General features: G+C 38.6%; 3 protein-coding genes and 1 long non-coding RNA gene across 7 annotated transcripts in view; all 4 read left to right on the top strand.

The window, feature by feature from the left end:
• The window catches only part of LOC120430545 (protein cramped), a 129,977-nt gene that overhangs the window by 27,667 nt on the left and 78,966 nt on the right, over nucleotides 1-23,344 (top strand). The window lies entirely within an intron of this gene.
• LOC120431438 (uncharacterized) lies at nucleotides 7-2,841 on the top strand. Of its 3 annotated transcripts, XR_008212699.1 has the most exons (4): nucleotides 7-714; nucleotides 776-916; nucleotides 986-1,368; nucleotides 1,912-2,841. XR_008212699.1 is itself a non-coding variant. In XM_039596556.2 (3 exons), the coding sequence occupies exons 1-3, from the start codon at nucleotides 615-617 to the stop codon at nucleotides 1,120-1,122; spliced, it is 357 nt and encodes a 118-aa protein (XP_039452490.2). In that variant the 5' UTR covers nucleotides 7-614; the 3' UTR covers nucleotides 1,123-2,841. The 3 variants fall into 3 exon arrangements, 2 of the variants coding, with proteins under 2 accessions (XP_039452490.2, XP_052567378.1); XM_039596556.2 differs by having other exon boundaries at nucleotides 7-693; nucleotides 986-2,841; XM_052711418.1 differs by having other exon boundaries at nucleotides 986-2,841.
• LOC120431436 (uncharacterized) lies at nucleotides 11,531-14,532 on the top strand. The gene is made up of 3 exons (XR_005607883.2): nucleotides 11,531-12,357; nucleotides 12,434-12,669; nucleotides 13,994-14,532. It is a non-coding gene; the product is annotated as an uncharacterized LOC120431436 (long non-coding RNA).
• Nucleotides 15,040-15,634, top strand: LOC120431439 (40S ribosomal protein S29). Its single transcript, XM_039596558.1, has 3 exons — nucleotides 15,040-15,202; nucleotides 15,348-15,447; nucleotides 15,516-15,634. The coding sequence occupies exons 1-3, from the start codon at nucleotides 15,141-15,143 to the stop codon at nucleotides 15,522-15,524; spliced, it is 171 nt and encodes a 56-aa protein (XP_039452492.1). The 5' UTR covers nucleotides 15,040-15,140; the 3' UTR covers nucleotides 15,525-15,634.

Genomic DNA, 23,344 nt, shown 5'->3' with positions numbered 1-23,344 from the left:
GCGGCGGGGTGTGGCCATGACAAAGGCAGAGTAGGCGATTCGGCGGGTGGTTGACCACACGGAAACTAAAATCATGATTGATTTTATATGCAAGCTGCACATAAACGATTCTTAAACAAGCGTAATAACTTTTATCACTGCATCCTCTTAAACATCATATGCCTACATACGATTTTAAACAGTAATCTTAATACATTTTATGTGCGTATTTCACATAACCGTATCTGACTTCTGCTTGATAAAAAATGTTGTTCATGCAAATATCCTTTGTGAGCACCGCATATAAGTTGTATGTTCACGATAGTATAGATTTTTGCAGTATGCTTTTACACATAAAACTTATATGCAATGTTCACAACATTTATGTACACGTGCTCGAATGTGTGCATAAAATTTTTTGGTCAAACAAGATGGCGAAAAATTGGAAAACAGAATCATTTGCGTGCTGTTTCCGAAAGTTCCTCTAAAATAAAGTGATTTATTTTAATCTATAGTAGTTAAGTAGTTAGCATGTCCTGGAGCTGAGTCAATAGTTCGGCGTTCGTTTAATCTGACGGCATCATTTCGGTAACCCGGCTTGCCAATTTGCAAGGCCACATCTGCAAGTATCCAGAATGTTCTCGTCGCGGCAGTTGGAATGCGGTTCGGTAGTTCCGGGGGAGGTGGAGAGTACGGAGATTATCTGGACAACAGGTGCGACAGTAGACGGAGCGAGTGAGGATTGGGGGAGTTTGATTTGACCTGAGAGATTTAATTTGTGATATTGTTTATTTAGGTCATCGACGTCCTCCGTTTCGAACCACTCACACGCTTCCGGCTTGCCCTCAACGTGCGGTGTGTCACAGCATGCGCCAACACCGGGCGACCAACGATCTGCTGTCGGACCTGAGCGGACTTTTGCTGGGCAGTGCCAACGGTGAGTTTTGGTTGAGGTGCTCTGTTCCAGGCAGATTTTTGAACCCCTTTCACCTTTCTGTCATTTCAGCTTTTGGCAAGTTGATCCGTTCTGCAAACCTTCTTCACAAACCTGTTCCGCCCAACCCTCTATCGCGCTCATTCAAAACAACAAACAACACGACCTTCTCCCGGAACTTCCCACCGGAGATTGGCTTTACTTCATAACCCACAAGATCCCCCTCATTAGCACCTTCCTCAACCCGGACAAGTAGCTGCTTCTAGCGATGGCAGAGGGCGTTGGGAGAGCAGAGGGGTTATGACGAGGGGACCTGGTGGAGGAGCGATTCGGCGGTCCAACTCAACGATTGCACCCTGACAGCAAAGCGATGCTGCCAAAGTCTGGTCACTTGCCAACGCCATGCCAGAAGAGGTTCCCGCCATCGACCGTGATTGCTTGTGAAAGTCGTGAAAGTATGTTATTTAGAATGTAAATTTAAGGATAAAAAAAACCTGCAAACTCGTTTAAATAAAAATACCTAAATTAGCAGCATCATAAAAATATTGTAAATATCGTCATCAAGGGTGACATTGGGTATGGGGAGGTGAGATTGGGTCATACAAAAATGCTGAAATTTTTATGACCCAATCTCACCCCCAGACCCAATGTCACCCCTGATGACGGTAATAAAAATTTAAAGAAAATTAAAAAAGAAGGAATACCAAATAAAAATAAAATGCAGTACTATTGAAAATCGAATGAAAAATATCATAAACATTATTAACTTTACTGATATATGTTTTAAGTGGAAGCATATTCAAATCTGTGAGCATTGCATATACCGTTCATGTACCATGCACATACATTTTATATGCGTTAACATAGTTCTAATTCGTATCTATGTATATGATATGCTTATACAGATTATATGCGGACCACACGCCGTTTATGTGCAGACGCATTCTGCAAAAATCTATATGCGAAACTTATAGCGACAATCATTATTTATATTTCAGTGCATCTCCGCGATGGAGCGGTTCCTGGGCGATGACGACGGGATTTGAACATTACGTTCCGGATGGGTTCTTCGCAGAGTGGTCCTTCGCGCGTGTCTCACTAGAAGCCTTGCATGATGGAATCTTTGACAGCGCCGAGCAGGGTTTTTTTTCCACTCAACGTTAGGGCTGGAGTTGCTTTGGGAGAGGTTGAGTGGAAGATCATTCCTCGGCGGGGAAGGCGTACTTTGTTTGTCTCCGGCAAGGTTCTTCTAAAGGTATTCCTGACCCGGGCGCCACCTCAATGGCAAAGCTCAGATTGTTGCGGAACTCGTGGGAGCATGCACTTTCCATCAGCTCCTCTTCGGCGTCGACAGTCGAGATCGAACCGTATCTGCGGTTCCGCAAACGGCGCAGTGGACATTTTCGAGCCAGTTACATGAATCTGCTTTGGAGCCGGCGGCTTGGTTAACGGTTCGAACGCTCGCTACCTTCTCCCTACGCTCTTTAAGCTGCTCGAGGACTTGCTGGACAAAAATGTTCTCCGGGCAGTCCATTCCGTCGACGAGTTGGGAAAATTTGAAGGGATCGTACCGCAGTAGCACCACCAGAGCGCAGCGATCTTGAGCCACGGACGTCGAGTACCGAGTGAATTCGCCGCCGATCTTCGACGAGCAGTTGACCTGGACGCACACCTCCAGCCGTCGCTGTGAGTTCCATATCGAGCAGGTCACGCGTCGTCTGCGCCAATTCGTACTCGCCGTGGTGAACTGCGAGACTCGTCCTGTATAACGACCCGTCCTGCGTGTCTTCGTGAATCAACTTGACCAACTCGTGCAGTCCTGCCGAATCGCGCAAGCCTCATGCCCACCTTGCTCTAACCTTTGCTGTCGAGCACCTCGCCACTGTCGTATACTCGTACATTTGCAGAACATCTTCTTAAAACTTTTCCTACAAATAAAATTAAATAAAAATTGGAAAATTAGTGCCACTAACAAAATTCACATTTTCTTTGGTTGTACTGGAAAGGGGTCCCGAATAGATCGATCTAAATTCGCATGATCTGGTTGTTGGGATCTAGCAAGCTGTGGAGTTGGACCGATCGTAGTTAACTTAATTAGTAAAGACATTTGAATAAAATATTCTGTACTTGAACTTCTTAGAAACCAATCGCCTAGTTATTTCGCTCTCCGACACTGGTAACAGCCGTCGCAGACTATCAAAATGGAACGCTGGTCCGCTTTTCAATGAAATGGCCTTTACCGCGAGAAAGTATGACGGCAGCCGCAGCGGTTCTTGTTCGAGGCGTACCAATTCCCCAAGCACTTTCCTTCTTAACCAAAGAATCCGCTGCTTCTCAACCTTTTTCATGCGTCCATCCTGCTCGTGTCTCCAAACGCTTTGTCCAGTCTCTTCAAAAACTTAAAAAAAAACATCGTCCGAAGGGTAAACGCGATTACGGAATGTGTTGCAGTTGGATAAATACAGCTGCCCATTGCCACGAAGCTCGTTCTAGAGGTAGCCTTCAGCGACAGCTTAGCTAACGGTGCAGCGACGTTTGGCTTCCAGAAGGTCGAAGGCACGCTCTAGCTGGTACGGGATTTTCGTCCACTTGTACTGTGATGTCCATGTGCCGAGCACGACGTCCTAAGCAAGGAGGTAATGTGGCTGGGAACAACTAAGCTGGAGTTCGGCAAGTGTAAGCTCGGATACTAGCTTCCATTCTGCATGCGGAGTATCGAATCTCCGAACATCATTGAGCCTCCTTCGGCTGCTGCCTGACTTTGCACAGGAAGGTGTTATCGTTCAGGTTCAGCAAACAACGTAATCTCTGAATATATGTACTTCGCCGACTGTAAACATTTTGTCATGTTCTCCGAGTTGATCTTCAGGTTAAACACGAACGGTTTTTCCGCCACCAAACGCGCATGGCTCCACCAGCTGGAAAGCCTTCAGCGAGCCGTTCAACTGCTAGTCCTAACTCACTCGCTTCGTACACCGTAACCTGCAACCGAAGATCCATCTTGTAATGCTCCTTCTCCGGACACATGTCTCCGCTGTTATCACCGACTTCACCCCAAACAGATGCGGCCTTCGAATCAGGTTCTGGCTGGTGCTGCTGCAACCTGGCGGAAGTTTCGACGACGCTGGAAAGTGCTCCGTTTTTTCAGAAATGATTCAATTTCTGTAAAGATACAAGAAATTAACTTCAAAGAATCATCTGAAGGCCTCATACATACATTGCTTGCTACTCTGCTGGTGCTGCCGAACCCGCTAATTGTTCGGTCCTCCTTTATCGACTCCAACTCTTGCTGCACGGGTTACGCGGGATACGCGATCCATCAAACGTATTGGAGCGGTGAAGGTGGACGAGAAGACCCGGGAGATGCTGGAGCAGCCCAAGCTGGTCAAGTTCTTGAAGATGGGGATGCTCTTGCCCAAGAAGCGTCTTCAGGCCAGTTCGGCCAAGGCGGCGTCGGCCAAGATTGAATTCGGCGCAGCTAATAGTGCCGGGAATGTGGACCGAGGAATGAAAACACCGACGAAGGTTGCGCCGGTTCCGGCTCCGGTGGCCGGCCCCAGCGTGAGCGAAATGTCCATGGACCAGATCAAAGCGAAGCTTAGCCGGAGCGCAGAATTGGCTGAAGACTGGAGATGGAGAATGTACGGCTGGAGACCAGGAAGAAGCCGGTTCCGCCGAGCCCGGGGATGGCGTCACGCCGAAGCGCCTGGCCACGTTGATGAGCCCCATCAAGCCGCCCTCGAAAGTTACCCCGGTGACGACCAGCCCGACCAAGGTCCCAGCCTACCAGCGGTTCCAAATGCTGGCGGATTCGGGCCGTCCGGCGCTGCAGCTGTTGTACAAGTACCGCTATCTGGACGAGCTGTTCAAGTGCATTGACACCATCTGCGCCATGTTCCACAACCGGAAGAAGCAGATCACGTTCCGGAAGCTGAAGCCGGCGGTTCAGCGGATGGCGCGGAAGAACTTTTACGAGAACCGTTTGGCGCAGAATAATACGTTCAACTGTTGTTGGCCAAGGCTAAAGATGCCCACGAAACGTTCTTGCTAGCACTGGATCTTCCGATGAGAATCGCAAAGGAAAAGTCGACCCGTTGGATTCCGGAGTTTGATCTGGAAAGCTGCCGGACATTGCCCAAATGCCACTTTCCCTGCCTCCGAACGTGGAGCGATTCTCTTCGGCCAAGGACGTCCTCTCGACGGGACGAAACCCGTTTAACTTCCGGATCCAGCATCTATTCCAGCCCTTCGTCCCTCACCACCTCCTCCTTCTCATCTGCCCAATAAATCTCGAAGCGCACCTCCCGGTACAGGAATTACAAGTTTTGCGCGAACAAACTGGAACCAACCAACGGGAACCGTACTCCGGGGACACCTCCCATCATCGGATCGCCGTTAACCATGTTAACTCGACCCGCCGACCTGGATATTCCGGCGCGATTGCAAGAACCTCCTCGCAGTCCATAAAACGGTTCTCCGGCGTTCCCGTTCGGTGACCGGTCTCGGCATCCTCTCACGTCCTCTCCTTTGCCCCGTGGCTGAGAAATTTTAACAGAAAACATGATGATATTGTCAAAATATTGCTACGAAACTTACCGCAAAACGTCCACTCTGTAAAACGCTAAGTCCAAAACTGACACTTTCAAGATCCATCAAAGTCATCGAGCAAAAAGAAGTTCGGTTAAGTGATCTCAAATTTGCTAAATAAAATCAAAACAAACTCATCTCAAAATTGAGATCGATGAACCGAACTTCATTTTGATTGAACGAACTTAAAAATTGAGTTCCCCCAGTAAGCGTAGATATATAGGCAATCAAACGTCAAAATTACCCCCCACTAGAGGGCGCTCAAACTTGGGGTGATGTTTTCATTATAACCTACAGCATAGAATAGAAGTCCAACTGTCAAAAACAAGTTGTATCACTTTTTTCTCAAGAACAAGTAGCGCCGCGTATCGGCGATGGTATACTTTATTATACCACTACTCTGGCATAATTTCAAGAAAGTGTTGCTAAAGGTGGCAACAACACCATTATTGATTTTTATTCGGAAGAATTTAATTAAAATTTGTTTTATTCTTAGCATCAACAAACCGGGAGTGAAACACGCAGACAAAGGGGCAGTATGGAAAGTCTGCTGCTATATTTTTCTATGGTTCTTAACATTCACAGCGCTTTTAAACTTCGTTTTGAAAATTATTTTTAATCAACATATATGTTGATTTGTTATATGATTTGTTTTACCACCATTTTTGCATCGCATTGCCAAAGAACTGACATCATTGCAATTGAAAATCAAATTTTATTCTTAAAAAAACGAATCTCTTCATTTCTATTGAGGAGAAAATCGTGACGTCAGAAATCACTCAAATCACTCAAAGTTCATTTTGTGAGTGACTTTAACAGTTTGGCCTAGTTTGACAGCTACATTGTCCCCAGTTTTCTGTGGGAGAGAAAAGGAGGCGAATACTTTATGAAAATCATACCTGTCAAAATTCCTAGCCTCAAAATTTTGTCGCGATTTGCTTTTCTCCTCTATTGTTCGATAATTTTCGAGCACGTGGTTTTAAGCTTTTGACAGAACCGGCTCCGTGGCTTAATGGTTACGGCTTCTGCCTCATAAGCAGAAGGTTCAGGGATCAAATCCCGGTCGGTACCTTTGAAATTTGGAATCAGGAATTGAACAAAAACGAAACTGAATCAGGTGGGATTCGAACTCACACCTCTGGATTGATGGTCTGGGACTCTAACCAGTCGGCCATCTGAAGGTTATAAAACATGTTGTATTCTTCTCATATTAAATACGCTCTGATCCCTGATTTGCCAGAAAGGATTGGGAGTCTTAAGATAGATCAAGGATCCGTCTGGTGCTTGCTTCTATGTTAAGGCGGGGCCGGACAATGCCCAACGACCTCGGAATTGGGCCGCTAGGATCTCTGCCATTCTGAAATGGATCGTTGGAAGCAGCGCGAGGGCTATCACCACCTAATACCCAGGACTGAGATAAGTTGTATCAGCATTCGGCATATACAAAGTCTGATACAAATTATACTTTCCCATAATTTCGCTACCGGTTAGCGGGTATTGGATTGGACCACACACACACACACACACACACACACACACACACACACACACACACACACGTGGTTTTAAGCTTTTGACAGCTGTCAGTTGTTCCAATTCGCGAATTCAGATTTGCTAATTCAATAACAGTTCTATTCATATTGGCGAATCTGCATTTTTTCTTAAAATTATTTTTGTTCTGTTCTTTTCGGTACTGGGACCTGGTTAAAGATTTAAAGATCTTTGGAATTTTCGATATTTATTATTGCAAAAAGTTTTTTTTTGCAATTCCGTCGCGAAACAACTTACTTTTCCTGTCATTTTTGAACGACGAAATAGCCTACTTTTCTGTACCAAAAATAACAGAATCGAATAGCAACAATTTACAAAATAAATGCTGAAAAGTTCTACTTTTCAGCACTGAAATGGGTGCTGAAAAGTTTAACTTTTCAGCACTTGTTTCGAAAAGTAACACTTTTCATAATTTTTTTGATTTAAACGATTTATCGACAAAATACTTGAAAATTTGACTTGAAATTGCACTCAATGGGTTTTTCGGAATTGCAAAAAATGTTGTATGGAACTCGTTGCAAAACTTAATTTTTTCAGCACTCGTCGTATTTATCCAACTCGGTGAACTTCGTTGGATAAATGTACGACTCGTGCTGAAAAAATCCTCTTTTTGCAACTTGTTGCATAAACTACTATTTTCGCTTAATTTTTTGTTTTCTTCAAATCTTGCATTTTTTGTAAACTTATGATTGCAAAACAATTGAACTAGTGTAAGTTTAGGAAAAACAATGTCGAATTAATTTTGGATAGCTCAATGCTTAAAATGTCTCCCACAGTTCGGAATTTGTTGCTTGGTCGCTACTCTTCGATCCCAAAATGCTGTGGACGGTGAAAAACCTGTTCATCTGCTCCGATCATTTCCTCCCTGAGCAATTTAAGGACGCGTCGTGCAAGTCGAAAGGATAAGTTTACCGTAATAATGCATAACGTAGCGATCACATATCACTGAATACCTTTAAAATTAAAAATTAGAAAAAGCAATGTTTATAACATTATTTAAAAAGTTTGCAACGATTTGTCGTAGCCACCGATTTGCCGTCATCTTGTACCAACAATCCAGCTTCGCCATGATAAAATCTGGTATAATTATGCAAGCTTGGGCTACAGTCAAACCTCGTTAATTTGGAAAGGTTGAACTTTTAAAAAGTTTAAAAAAACTTTCAATGGTTTTTATAGCAATGTTCAGCGAAAAAGACAACGAACCAAAATTAATCAAAAGCAAAATAAAAGGAGCATTATTATGTAGTGTCCTTTTTTAAAATAATGAACATTGTTTTGTAATAAAAAACTACTTACATTCATTTGAAACTGCATGGATCGAATTGGTTGTGATTACGGATAAGACAATATTTATTTATTTGTGGCAAAGAGTATTGTAAACGGTTGAAGCAGCGGTACCGTCATCTGGGGCGAATCGGGACACATGGGGCGAATTGGGACAGCAGTTTAAGCAATGTTTTTTTTCAGATTCAGATTCAGATTTTCATTGAACAAACTTGTAATTTGTAAACTATCTGCATCGCGTTTTTTCTTTTTATTATTTTATTTCAAATATAGGCTTTTAATCTTTGAACAAATTTTAAACTTTTGGGTACACAGATCTAAAAAATTATTTATGCATTGATGCTTGCAATTTTGTGACAGTAGCATAACTATAATGTTAAACGCATTTTGTGACCCGTTTTGTTTATTTTTGCCTTCCTCATCTTATTGAGGAAAGGCTATAAAATCACTCAAAAAGTGAACTTATTAATTCAACCTCGTAGATCCACCTTCACGTATACCTAACGACTCAGAATCAAATTCTGAACAAATGTTGGTGCGTGTGTATGTCTGTAAGTCCGTGCACCAAAAAACTGCACTCAATTATCTCCGGTTCGATCCGTCTTGGGTTCCCATCAGGCCCTAGTAAATATTATGAAGTTTAGAAAAGTACTTCAAAAGTTCTGACAATGTTTAGAGAAGTTATGATTAGATGATGTTTTAATTGAATTTGTATTTGCGATGCTATTTAGTAGAAAATAAAACTGCATTAATGTAAGGAAGGCATCAGCCACCTCAAGGTGGATTGAGTAACGTTTTTTTTTTAATTAGGCTTGAAATTTAGTTATTCTAATTTTGTTTTAGCCAACACAACGAAGAAGAAGCGAAAGTCCAAGGAGTTGGTAAAGGCAAGAAAATTGAACATCTGAGAACCAAGCAAATAAATCTACCCACCACTAGCGTGCACAGGGTGGGGCAACATCGGGCAGTTGCCCCACCATCCTCAGAAATTTGTTCTTAAATTGCCAAGGGGGTATGTATGTATGTATGTATGTATTAGTACCCCCGTCTTGGCAGGACTTGGCCATGACCACAGTATGTTTCAACTGAGACGGTTCGGTTAGTAACCGACTTATATCTTAAGGACCTTAGAAGATTATCATTCTATATCCAACCATTTGTTATGATATGATTAAATAGATAATGACATTCATGTGACTTGGGCCAGGCGATCCACGACTCCCTCATCCAGTCCATAAAATATATGAAGGCCCTGGGATATTTTTTGAGAGGGGTTAGTTTTTTTTGGGGGAGGTTAGGCGTTTGAAATATAATTATATATGATAAAAAATGAATAATCAATGTTATGAATTAAAAGATATATCAATGTATAGTTAGGCCGTTGCAAATATTTTACAAAGTTTATGTCGCCCCCCCCCCCCTTCAAAATTGGTCTGAAAAATCAGGGGGCAAAAAAAATATTTTTCCTGTAAACTTCAAAATTTCCATGAAAATAGAAGTCTAATCAACTGAAAACAATCTAAAATGCATTTTTCTGCATTGATAATCATATTTAGCATGTTTGGGCATGTTTGAAAATGTTTTGAATTTTTATGAAATTGCAATGTACAGCACCGCAAAAATTTTATTTTTCGCAAAATTTTTTTTTTTCCATCAAAATGTTGAAACCATGGCTCGTAATTTCAATTTTTATACTTTTTTATTTTTTTGCCCCCCCCCCCCCCCCCCCCCTCGACTTTGGTCAGAGTCGAGGGACATAAACTTCATCAAATATTTGCAACGGCCTTATAACAATAACACAATGAAATATCACAATAATATAAAAACTCAACAAGTTGTTTCGAAGCTCTCATCCTTTTATTTTGGAAAATGCTAAGAATTTAAAAAAAATAATGTTATACAAGTCCATAAACGACGAAATTTTCAAAACGCTCATATTGTTGCCCCACCTTCCTTGAGGATCTGGGCACGCTAGTGCTACCCACCCAAACAACTGCTCGAATAAATATTGCCAATTTATTACTAATCTTCGAAATCCGTGTTTCGTTCTTAAACTGTTTTTAAAGTTGCTGTCCCTATTCAGACCGTAGTCCCAATTCACCACAGTTGGCGGTACTTATAGTTTTAAACTGGAAAATATGATTATAAAATTTAGTTTTTTTTCGAAATTGCCGAATTAGCGGAGCTCTACTGTAATCGTTTGTTTACAGTGAATTATACCACCAGTTATACCACTTCAAGGTACACTGTGAAGTCAGAACAGTGAGAAGTGAAAAAAATCGTGGGGGCCTTTTGAAACACGTCGCCATCTTGTTTTCACTCCAAGTTACACTTCTATTCTATGCCTACAGCGAGTAAATTGGTTTGAAATTTGAAATTGTTTTATATCATCATAAAATCGACATTAAAAGCAAATTATACCATTTTCAGGTAAGAAATAAATAGCTTAATTGATATAAACAAAAATATTTTTGTGATGGTCGATTTAACCTGTTCATTATCTGATTTAAAATAAGGGAATGTTTTAATCAACCAAAACATAACTAATCAATTGAGAATGTAGATTATTCAAGTGGACAATTATTTTTTAAAGTCACTTCTACCATAAAAGCAAAGATCTGCTTGAAAAATGATAATTGGATTGATTATCAAAATTAGCAATCTAACCTCATTCTCGCGTTTTCAAACCGGATCTCAGAATTTTCAATGAAAAAGGCAACTTAGCAAACAAATCAAAAAGTCAGTCGATAGAACTTTTTATTTCTTACCTCCTGTTAACTTTATTTTATTCCAAAAGATCAATTTTCTTTCAAAAAATCTTAGAATAGTTTTCACTCCCCTTTGCACTTATCGCGCAAAAACGTAAACGTAACCTTGCACCAAAGTTCTCCTACTCGAATGTAGGTGGCGAATAGAGTTTTTAGCTTTGATTTTGGGGGCCTATAACGTAAACGTAACCTTGCACCAAAGTTCTCCTACTCGAATGTAGGTGGCGAATCGAGTTTTTACCCAGTCAAATCAATCCGAATTCTGAAACGGAATCTAATTAGAATCGTATACAAATTCCGTTTCAAACGCAACAACCGGTTCGAACACGGAACCGGTTGTTGCGTTTGAAACGGAATTTGTATACGATTCTAATTAGATTCCGTTTCAGAATTCGGATTGATTTGACTGGGTAGCTTTGGTTTTGGGGGCCTATTGCCGTTCAAGAGCCAAACGACATGCGACACCTAGTGTTGAGTAGCAGAACAGAGCGAAGAATGTCGATTGAAATTTCCGCCCTTTGAGGTTATGTATGCGAATTCTGTTTTGTTAAATTCCAGCGTTCAAAACAACTTTTGAGCAAAAATTTGAGCTGATACTTTGTTAACTTTTGATGCTCTATCATTGCCGTTCAAGAGCCAAACGACATGCGACACCTAGTGTTGAGTAGCAGAACAGAACGAAGAATGTCGATTGAAATTTCCGCCCTTTGAGGTTATGTATGCGAATTCTGTTTTGTTAAATTCCAGCGTTCAAAACAACTTTTGAGCAAAAATTCGAGCTGATACTTTGTTAACTTTTGATGCTCTATCATTTTAAACAATATTATTTTTTCAAAATTATTTTTTTTTCAATTTTTTTTATTGCGTTAATTTATAAAGGGCAAAGAGTTAACAATCGTACTACTTGAATTTTTTTCTCAAAAGTTGTTCTATGAGCTGTAAATTCAATTTTAAGTTTGCATTCCCTGTTTGAAAAATGTCGCACGTCGTACGAGCTGTCGCGCGGTTTTGATTTTACCGTTTCGATATCGATTGGTCGAAAGGACGACAAACGTACGACAAACACTTGACATGACCGACATTGTTTTTCCATCGATTTTCCTTCAATTTGAAGTCAAGATTTTCGTCGACGCAGTTTGACAGTTCTCTCCAGTTGGACTTGTTTGGACTTGATCAAATCAGAGAAACTTTGAATCGATTCAAATCAGTTTTACGTTGCAGTAAGGTTTCGTGTGGATTTTGGCCGGTTGATTGGTAAGTTGTGTTCCTTTTTTACCGGAAAGTTTCGGTCGGAGTGGACGAGCGGCTTTATCATAACAATATATTCCAGATTTCCTGATTTCGGCCTTCGTGATGGTGGAGGAGGAGGAGAACGGGTCCCATCGTTGCTCCAGCGGGCCTTGCCGGAAGACGGGAGGGAAAGGAACCGGTCTGCGATCGAGGAAGCGGATTGGCGTTTAACTTTCCGCTGGAGGTGGCGGTGCGTGCCATACCCAAGGAGGAGGAGGATCAAACGGCATGTAATGGATGAGGCGGCGTTTCTGATCCGCCGGAGGTTTTTATACGGTGAGTTGTTTTTGAAACGATAGAGGGGGCAAGAGTATTGAATTCCTTTCTCTATGGAGGGGGTGTGCCTCCCATTTGAAAAATAAATGAGGACGATGAAAATGTGCGTGGAGGGGGACTTATCAAAAATTCTAAACCACAAAATTCTTTTTCTTTCATTTCTCAAACTTTTCAATTTTACAAATAAAGTATGATTTCGCTTGAAAATAAAATATAGTTAAAATAATATAATTATTACATTTCTTCAATACAATTCAATTCTGTTTATTTCTTTAGTTATCTTGGTTATCTTTTAACAATAGTTTTTATAATAAATTATAAAATTATAAAATTATAAAATTATAAAATTATAAAATTATAAAATTATAAAATTATAAAATTATAAAATTATAAAATTATAAAATTATAAAATTATAAAATTATAAAATTATAAAATTATAAAATTATAAAATTATAAAATTATAAAATTATAAAATTATAAAATTATAAAATTATAAAATTATAAAATTATAAAATTATAAAATTATAAAATTATAAAATTATAAAATTATAAAATTATAAAATTATAAAATTATAAAATTATAAAATTATAAAATTATAAAATTATAAAATTATAAAATTATAAAATTATAAAATTATAAAATTATAAAATTATAAAATTATAAAATTATAAAATTATAAAATTATAAAATTATAAAATTATAAAATTATAAAATTATAAAATTATAAAATTATAAAATTATAAAATTATAAAAATTAGATTTTACAAATCTTTAACTCCTACATTTTCAAACTTATTATTCTTTAAATTCTTGATTTTATAAACTATGTTTAAAAATATCAAAGAATTTGTTTTTATTATAAAATTATTCTGATATTTTAAATTTTAACGATTCTAACATTCAAACATTTCAAAATTGTTCAAAAGCTTTAAAATTTATTGTTTCATTACAAGGACGTAAGTGTCCCAAGGAACACATGTACTTTAATTAAAAAAAAAAAACAAGATTCTCCATACATATGTTGATTTTTATCAGAAATTTTAAATGCTTGATTTTTTTTTTGTCTCAAAGTATTTTTTGTCTTTTTTCCTAAAAATTTTCATGTTTAAATTGGCTATATTTTTTTAACATTGAAAGTGAAATTTTACAATTAACGTTATTAAATTTACAGTTCTTCAAAGGTTTTTGAATATTCCACATTTACATAATTTATGAATTTTCGCAGAATTTTTGAGTACGATATCTGTCATGAGATTTCTTTTTTTAACAAAACTTTAGTTATGTTTTGGATGATTCAGCCGAATGACCTTTTCTTTTTTCAGGTAACCAAAAATATTCCAATCAGATCCTGCTGACAACCCAGCGTCTCCGTTTTGTCCCACGGAACGGAAGCTGTAACGATCGCAAAAACACCTGCACCGAACACTTCCGGTAAACTGATGTTGTCCCGTACTCCGGTGGCCATCAATCCGTGGGAAAGAAACGGAAGCAAACTCGAAAAGATGGCTGACAAAGTCCGGCCAAGATGCCGAAGTGACGAGATGAGCTGAAAGGCCAACTGGAAGACAACGCCAAAAAACCACTTAAAGATCGCGATACACAACATCTAAAATTAATGAATGTATATGAAATTTAGTGAAAAAGTTTAATTTACAGAAAATATACAATACATCTAAAAATAATTTAAAAATAAAAAAAAAATATTTTTACTGCAACCTAACCTAATAAAAACGAAAAAACAGCACACGACAAAGGCACGACAACCTAAATAACAAAACCGTGCGACGTCGGTCGAATGTCGTACGACAATGTCGAACAATTTCGATGATCGATCGCACGACAAATACGACATTTTGGTGCAAAAACGTTTGACATTCGCGCGAAAGTCGCACGACATTGTCGTGCGACGTCGTACAATTGCACGGACGACAAACGACGGACGTCCGACGGACTTTTCAGTCAGGGTTCCTATGTAACCGAACAGCGAAAATCTGAATCGTCATTCTTCGATGCTTTGCGCCATCTGTCGGAATTTTTGAGCTTTTGATCGCGAATTTAAAACAATATTATTTTTTCAAAATTATTTTTTTTCAAATTATTTTTTATTGCGTTAATTTATAGAGGGCAAAGAGTTAACAATCGTACTACTTGAATTTTTTCTCAAAAGTTGTTCTATGAGCTGTAAATTCAATTTTAAGTTTGCATTCCTATGTAACCGAACAGCGAAAATCTGAATCGTCATTCTTCGATGCTTTGCGCCATCTGTCGGATTTTTTGAGCTTTTGATCGCGAATGGTCGTACAGACTTTTCGAAAGTCAACTGGCATCTCTGAACACTAATGACATTTAGTTGTTTTATGTTGGCACGTCTGAAAAGTCACGATATTTTTAAGTTCTGTCAAATTGTCTCTCTTTTCGTTGAAGCTTTCAAGCGGGTTGGTTGTTCAAGCGTTGAAATAATAATTCAACATGGGTTTCGCTGATTTGTGGTACTCGCATCCCCGCAAATATGGACAGGGTTCTCGGTTCTGGTAAGTTTGTAGCATATTGTGTCGGTATTTTATCATAAATATTATTCAGTTGGCTTCAAATTGAAAGATTTGTTTGCCAACTAAGTGCCACCACGCATCCATGATGTATCATTGATTTGTGCCATATTTTTCATTTTATCCGCAGCCGGGCTTGCTCCAACAATCATGGAATGATCCGCAAGTACGGTCTCAACATATGCCGTCAGTGCTTCCGAGAATACGCCAAGGATATTGGCTTCCGGAAGGTAAGCCCGCACTGCCTTGTAAACATCCCTGTGAGCATAACCTCAAAATACTCCCTCTGTCATTACAGCTGGATTAAACTGACAACGCCATGGAAGTGCACTCACTTTTAATTTCCCATATTACCACGGGATGGTTGGCAGTTTGAAATATACCTGAAACATCTGAATAAATCTTTCTGGGTAAATATTTGTGAGTAAATTGTGTGTATAATCCGAAAATTCCTCCAAATGGCTCAATAATTTGAAAAGTGTTAATTTGGGGTTTTGGTTTGGAGTGCATAACAAAACCAGAGTTTTTTTAAAAGGTCCAATAAACTATAGAGTTATTAACGTGCGCATGTATTGCCTATACATACACGAAACAAAGTGAGGTTAAATTTTGTCCGGCCAGCAAAATCAAATGGTGCGCTAGTGTGTGTACGCGAAACGTCATAAAGCTCTATTGTCTTTCATATGTTTATAGGACCTATTAAAAAAAACTCTAGAAAAGAACTCCGGGTATGTAGTATAATAGTTTAGAACAATCAAGGGTTTTACCAAAATCCATAATCGAATTACACGAACTGTTAAATCGAATCGAAAGGTTCCTATATGAAGTCTTTTAATCTTGATCGTATTCTGTCTTACAGAATTGTCATTTGCCCCTATTCAGACTATAGTTTGTACGATTTTTACTTTTTGTCAGTACGGTCATCTGGAGCGAATTAGGTTTTACGCCGACACGATTTGGTGGTTAGAAAGGAGTGCACTGTTTACATGGACTTAGCACAGTTCGATGCGGTCGTCGATTTTGTTCGGGGAAATTGGGTCCTAAAATTAAGCTTATATTTGTGATATTGCCGGGAACCGTGATGTAGGGGTAAGCGTGATTGTCTCTCACCCAGTCGGCCTGGGTTCGATCCCAGAAGGTCCCGGTGGCATTTATCGAGACGAGATTTTTCTGATCACGCTTCCGTCGGACGGGAAGTAAATGTTGGCCCCGGACTAACCTAAAAAGGTTAGGTCGTTAGCTCAGTCCAGGTGTAGAAGTCGTCTCCCTACGTCCTGTCTCGGTGCAGTCGCTGGTAGGCAGTTGGACTAACAATCCAAAGGTCGTCAGTTCGAATCCCGGGGTGGATGGGAAGCTAAGGTATAAAAAGAGGTTTGCAATTGCCTCAACAATAAAGCCTTCGAACACCTAGTTTCTAGTAGGAATCTCGCAATCGAGAATGCCAAGGAGCAATTCTCTAAGATTTCGGTCATTCGATTTTTTTATATTTTTTTATCGGGCTGAAACTTTTTTGGTGCCTTCGGTATGCCCAAAGAAGCCATTTTGCATCATTATTTTGTCCATATAATTTTCCATACAAATTTGGCAGCTGTCCATACAAAAATGATATGTGAAAATTCAAAAATCTGTATCTTTTGAAGGAATTTTTTGATCAATTTGGTGTCTTCGGCAAAGTTGTAGGTATGGATATGGACTACACCGAAAAAAATGCATACAAGGTAAAAAAAATGTGATTTTTAATTTCACTTCTTGTCACTAAAACTTGATTTGCAAAAAAAAAACACTATTTTAATTTTTATAATTTATTTATTTATTCGTCAAACATACGTAGACTACATGATCGTTGCTTAGTTTCTAATTACAAGGGGGAACATCTATCTTTGATTGTAAAACTATTTTTTCATGGTGGATTTTGTCATTGTGAAATCGATTATGTTATTATATTTGTTATAAGTTTCCATCATTCTATTCATGGGCCCGTGTTTAGCGTAGTCAGTTCTGTGAAAATGCAATGCGAATGGCTCACGTGCTCTCAATACGCGTGTGGGTTCTAGAAATTTAATGTTTGTAACAACTCTGGAGAATTAATTCGGTTTGCAATAAGATCATTTACGAACGAGAGAGAAGCGAATTCACGACGCTTTACAAGTGTTTCTAAGCTTATTAACATACAGCGTGCAATATACGAAGGAAGGGGAAACACTGTCCACCCTAGTTTACGAAGAGCAAATAGTAAAAATTGTTTTTGCACTGATTCAATACGGGTTTCGTGTGTTTTGATGTGTGGACTCCACACGACGCTACAATATTCAAGAATAGAGCGAACATAAGCTATGAACAATGTTTTCAATGTATAGGGGTCCTTAAAGTTATAACTGAATCGTTTTATGAAGTTGAGCATATTAGTTGCTTTGAATACCATCGTGTTGTAATGTTCGATGAAAGTCATTTTAGAATCAAGTATGACTCCTAAATCTCTAACATTTGAACAGGTTTCAACTATCTGGTTGTCTAGTTTTACGTTTATATTTGGCTTATTTATTTTTCTGCTGAACAAGATCGATGTACACTTTTTAATGTTAAGTTGTAAAAGGCTACGACAGCACCATTCAAAAAATATGTTGATTTCGTTCTGGAATCTTGAAGCGTCAGTTTCGTCTTTAATTTTCATAAACAATTTCATGTCATCTGCGTAAATCGAAACGTTGATATGCTTAAATATAAAGGATACATCATTTACGTAAAGAATAAAAAGTAATGGGCCTAAATGAGAGCCTTGAGGTACCCCGGAAGTAACATTGATGAGCCTAGATATGAGGCCATTAAATTTAACACATTGCGTGCGTTTTGTTAAGTAAGATTTAAGCCATGAAAGTAGATTAAAACCAATTCCGATTTTATCCAATTTGAAAAGAAGCATAGGAATGTCCACTCTGTCGAAGGCTTTGCTAAAGTCAGTAGAGTGTCTGTACAGAGTTTTTGTTATCCATTTCATTCAATGTGTAGTTTACGAACGAGAGAAGATTAGTTGCTGTTGAGCGCCCTTTGAAAAAAATTTTGTGTTATGTAGTCTTTTAATTGAGCAAACATTATGTTGTTAACTATTGCCTCAAAGAGCTTGGGAATATGTACATGAAATAAGAGCAATTCCACGGTAGTTTTTCACGTCAGATTTTTTACCGGATTTGAAAATTGGGTACTAAAGCCCTATGTAAATTTTTATGTACAACGGTAAAAACACGATTAAAAACCATTTATGATCACTTTTTTCATTTTATTGCAAAAAAAAAAAAAAATTTACAAGACAACATTTTATCGATGGATCAACTCTGGTCCCCTTGGAACGAGCTGTCAAGTAGGAGCTTTTCTGTCAAGAAGGACCGCGAGGTTAATTTTTCAAAATTGATTAAAAAATCCATTTTAAACTCTTTGTGGTCGTACAAAGGGTCATTGTACTCAGAAAAATAAGCTTTATCGCTGTAAACAATAATATCAGCAATCTAAGCTTCATTTTAGGACCCAATTGGAACTAAATAGGATTTCTTCCAAGCACTTGGGAATATTCCTGATTTCAATTATAGATTAAATAGCCAATAAAGCGGAGAAGCCAGTTCAGAGGCTACATTTTTCGCAAATTTTGGAGATATTCCATCTGGTCCGGTACTTTTTGCACTGTCAAGAGCTTTAAGAGCCGCCTGAATTTCATCTAAGGATAAGCTATCGACTGTTTTTTTTTTTTTTTTTAATTTATATTTATTTTGATTTTCTCTTCCATGTACATTCATTCAGTTAAAATATTATTGAGTGTCCAATCACAATCGATGACTTTTCACCTCAATTTTAAATACTAGCAACTTTCATTTATTCATGAAATATTGTAGCTTTCGCTATTCAGTGATTTCAAATGTAGGAGGTCCTACATGTACAAAAGGGAAAAGGGATACCTTAAAACTAACTTATAAACTACACGGAAACTAAAATCATGCTTGAGATTATAAGCAAACTGCATATAAACGAACTTTAAATTTGCCTTTTAAAATCCATATCACAGCTTCATGAACCTCATTTGGCAACATATGTTTATTAAACAAAATCTCAATACATTTTATATGCGTGTTGCCTATAACCATGCTTGCATTCTGCTTGTTAAACATCGTCATGCTCACCAATAAACTTTGTGAGCATTGCATATAAACTGTATGTGCGAGATATCATAGATTTTTGCTGTTATGATGGTGACACTTTCAATCTTATTTGCAATGGTTCCTATATCATTGAGGGTAGTGTGATCGAAGGTGTGCATAAATGCGGAGAGCCAAAACAGATGGCGAATTTTTAAAAACTGCATAATTGGCAGCTGTTCTGTTATTTTCGAATTGTCTGGTGGAGTGTAAAAAAACTGGTGCAGAGCTTGAAATTGTGAATGGTGCACGGCGTCGTTGGAGAAGTCGGCATCAGTGCGGTAACCAGGTTTCCAAGTTGGGTGGCGAGGCGCAGGATTGTGAAGGACGGGGCGGTGGTGCCGGAGGGTGGGGGTGTGGTAGGTGGGGGAGAGGGTATGCTGGGGAGTCATGGTCAGGTGAGTGGGGGTGGGGCGGAGGGGTGGGGGGGGGGGTGGGGGTAGGGGTGACGGGGTGTGGGCGGGGGGGTGGGGGGGGAGTGTGTGTTTGATTGGCTGCAGACGTTAGCAAGGGCGGTAATAGAGAATAGAGGAATGAGGGGAAGATTAGGGAAGGTGGGGATATAAGGAGGAATTAGTGAGGAGTGAGTAAGGTGGGGTACTTTCGCTGTGCAGTCTTAACGGTTTGTTTTGGTTGAGGTGCTTAATTACATGCCAACGGCTTCGACACGCGAGGATTTTTGAACCCGGACCTTCTGTAATTTCAGCTGGCGCCAAGTGAGCGGAATCTTTGTCAGTTGCGGGCCGGAAACGTCCAGGATTCGTTCGGAGAGGAGTGGGACCGATTCGGAGGGGTTTGAAGTCTGATCAAGTGGTTGCCGGGACCGAGAAACCGGCGTCAGGCGGCACTCATTAAAACAAACGAACACACGGACTCACTCCCCTGAAACTCCTCACCGGAGGATTGGCTCTACTGTACCCACGATTCGGCGGCCCTAACCAACGAGTACACCCTGAAGCAAAGCGAGTCAGCACGACGCAACGATGCTGTCAAAGTCTGGTCACTTGCCAATGCCATGCCAAAAGAGATTCCCACCATCGGCTGCGATTGCTTGTAAAAGTATTTTATTTAGAATGTAATTTAAAAAAAAAAAACACGTGCACAATCGCTTAAATAAAAATACCTAAATAAGCAGCATAAAAAAATATAATAAAAATTGAAAGAAAATTTAAACAGAAAAATATCATAAGTAATACCAAATAAAAATAAAATGCAATACTATTGAAAATAAAATGAAAAATATCATAAAAATTATTAACTTTACTGATATATATTTTAAGTGAAAGCATATTCAAATCTGTGAGCATTGCATATACCGTTCATGAACAATGCACATACATTTTATATGCGTTAACATAGTTCAAATTCGTATCCATGTATATGCTGGGCTTATACAGTTTATATGCGGGCCACACGCCGTTTATGTGCAAAGGCATTCTGCAAAAATCTATATGCAAAACTTATAGCGACAATCATGATTTTTATTTCAGTGTATATAAAGAGCGGATCAATGCAGCTGAAGACTGCAATGATTTTTGTCGAAATGCATCAATTATCTTATTGGACATAACATCCAAAGTGTCAACTTCGGCTAATTGATGAAGTTCACTGGTGCTGAACCAGGGAGGAAGTTTCAGAATCATTTTCAGAATTTTGTTCTGAATCCTCTGAAGTTTTTTCTTCCTGGTTAAGCAACAGCTTGTCCAGATCGGCACAGCATAAAGCATGGCAGGTCTGAAAATTTGTTTATAAATTAACAGTTTATTCTTGAGACAAAGTCTAGAATTCCTGTTTATAAGTGGATACAAACATTTAATATATTTGTTACACTTAACCTGGATACTTTCAATGTGATCCTTGTAAGTAAGGTTTTTGTCAAAAGCAAGTCCAAGGTATTTCACTTGATCCCCCCACTTTAAATTTACCTCATTCATCTTTATAATGTGATGACTTTTTGGTTTAAGAAAATCAGCCCTTGGTTTGTGAGGGAAAATAATAAGTTGAGTTTTTGCAGCATTTGGAGTAATTTTCCATTCTTTCAAATAAGAATTGAAAATATCCAAGCTTTTTTGTAATCTTCTTGTGATGACACGAAGGCTTCTACCTTTGGCGGAGATGCTTGTATCATCAGCAAAAAGTGATTTCTGACATCCTGGGGGCAAATCAGGCAAGTCAGAAGTAAAAATATTGTATAAAATTGGACCCAAAATGCTTCCTTGAGGGACGCCGGCACGTACAGGTAGTTGATCAGATTTGCTGTTCTGATAACATACCTGCAGAGTACGATCCGTCAAATAATTTTGAATAATTTTCACGATGTAAATCGGAAAATTAAACCTTTTCAATTTCGCAATCAAACCTTTATGCCAAACACTGTCAAATGCTTTTTCTATGTCTAGAAGAGCAGCGCCAGTAGAATAGCCCTCAGATTTGTTGCTTCGAATTAAATTTGAAACTCTCAACAACTGATGAGTAGTTGAATGCTCAAGGCGAAATCCAAACTGCTCATCAGCGAAAATTGAATTTTCATTAATGTGCGTCATCATTCTATTAAGAATTATTCTTTCGAATAATTTACTAATAGATGAAAGCAAACTAATGGGCCGATAGCTTGAGGCTTCAGCAGGATTTTTATCCGGTTTTAAAATCGGAACTACTTTGGCATTTTTCCAACTACTGGGAAAATATGCCAAATCAAAACATTTGTTGCAAATTTTGACCAAGCTACTTAAAGTTGCTTCAGGTAATTTTTTAATTAAAATGTAAAAAATGCCATCCTCACCAGGGGCTTTCATATTTTTAAATTTTTTGATAATAGATTTTATTTCATTCAGATCCGTATTAAAAACTTCATCTGATGAAAATTCTTGTTCAACAATATTCTGAAATTCTATTGAAATTTGATCTTCAATAGGACTCAAAACATTTAAGTTGAAATTATGAGCACTCTCAAACTGCTGAGCAAGTTTTTGAGCTTTTTCCCCATTAGTTAATAGAATATTATCACCATCTTTTAAAGAAGGGATTGGTTTTTGAGGTTTCTTAAGAACCTTTGAAAGTTTCCAAAAAGGTTTGGAATAAGGTTTAATTTGTTCGACATCTCTTGCGAACTTTTCATTTCGCAGGAGAGTGAACCTGTGGTCAATAACCTTTTGCAAATCTTTTTGAATTCGTTTCAGTGCAGGATCACGAGAACGTTGATACTGTCTTCGACGAACATTTTTCAGACGAATCAGAAGCTGAAGATCGTCATCAATAATGGGAGAATCAAATTTGACTTGGACTTTAGGAATAGTAATATTCCTAGCATCCAAAATTGCATTAGTTAAAGATTCCAAGGCTGAATCAATATCAGCTTTGGTTTCTAAAACAAAATCATGATTTAAATTATTCTCAATATGATGCTGATACCTGTCCCAATTAGCTTTGTGGTAATTAAACACAGAACTATTGGGTCTGATAACTGCTTCATGAGAAATTGAAAAAGTTACTGGAAGATGATCAGAATCAAAATCAGCATGAGTCACTAAAGGACCACAATACTGACTTTGATTTGTCAAAACCAAATCAATTGTTGATGGATTTCTAACAGAAGAAAAGCAAGTTGGCCCATTCGGGTATAAAACCGAATAAAGACCAGAAGTGCAATCTCTGAATAGAATTTTACCATTGGAATTTACTTTTGAATTATTCCAGGATTGGTGTTTGGCATTGAAATCACCGATGATCAAAAATCGAGATCTATGCCGAGTAAGTTTATTCAAATCCCCTTTGAAATAATTTTTATTTTCCCCAGTGCATTGGAATGGCAAATATGCAGCTGCAATCATAATTTTCCCAAAATAAGTTTCAAGTTCAATGCCCAAACTTTCAATAACTTTTAACTTAAAGTCACGTAACGTGCTATAAGTCATACTACGGTGGATAACTATTGCAACTCCACCGC

Source organism: Culex pipiens, chromosome 1 (assembly GCF_016801865.2).
Source record: "Culex pipiens pallens isolate TS chromosome 1, TS_CPP_V2, whole genome shotgun sequence".
Taxonomy (NCBI): domain Eukaryota; kingdom Metazoa; phylum Arthropoda; class Insecta; order Diptera; family Culicidae; genus Culex; species Culex pipiens.
Note: the sequence above shows the minus strand (reverse complement) of the source record. Positions and strands in the feature narration are given on the sequence as shown.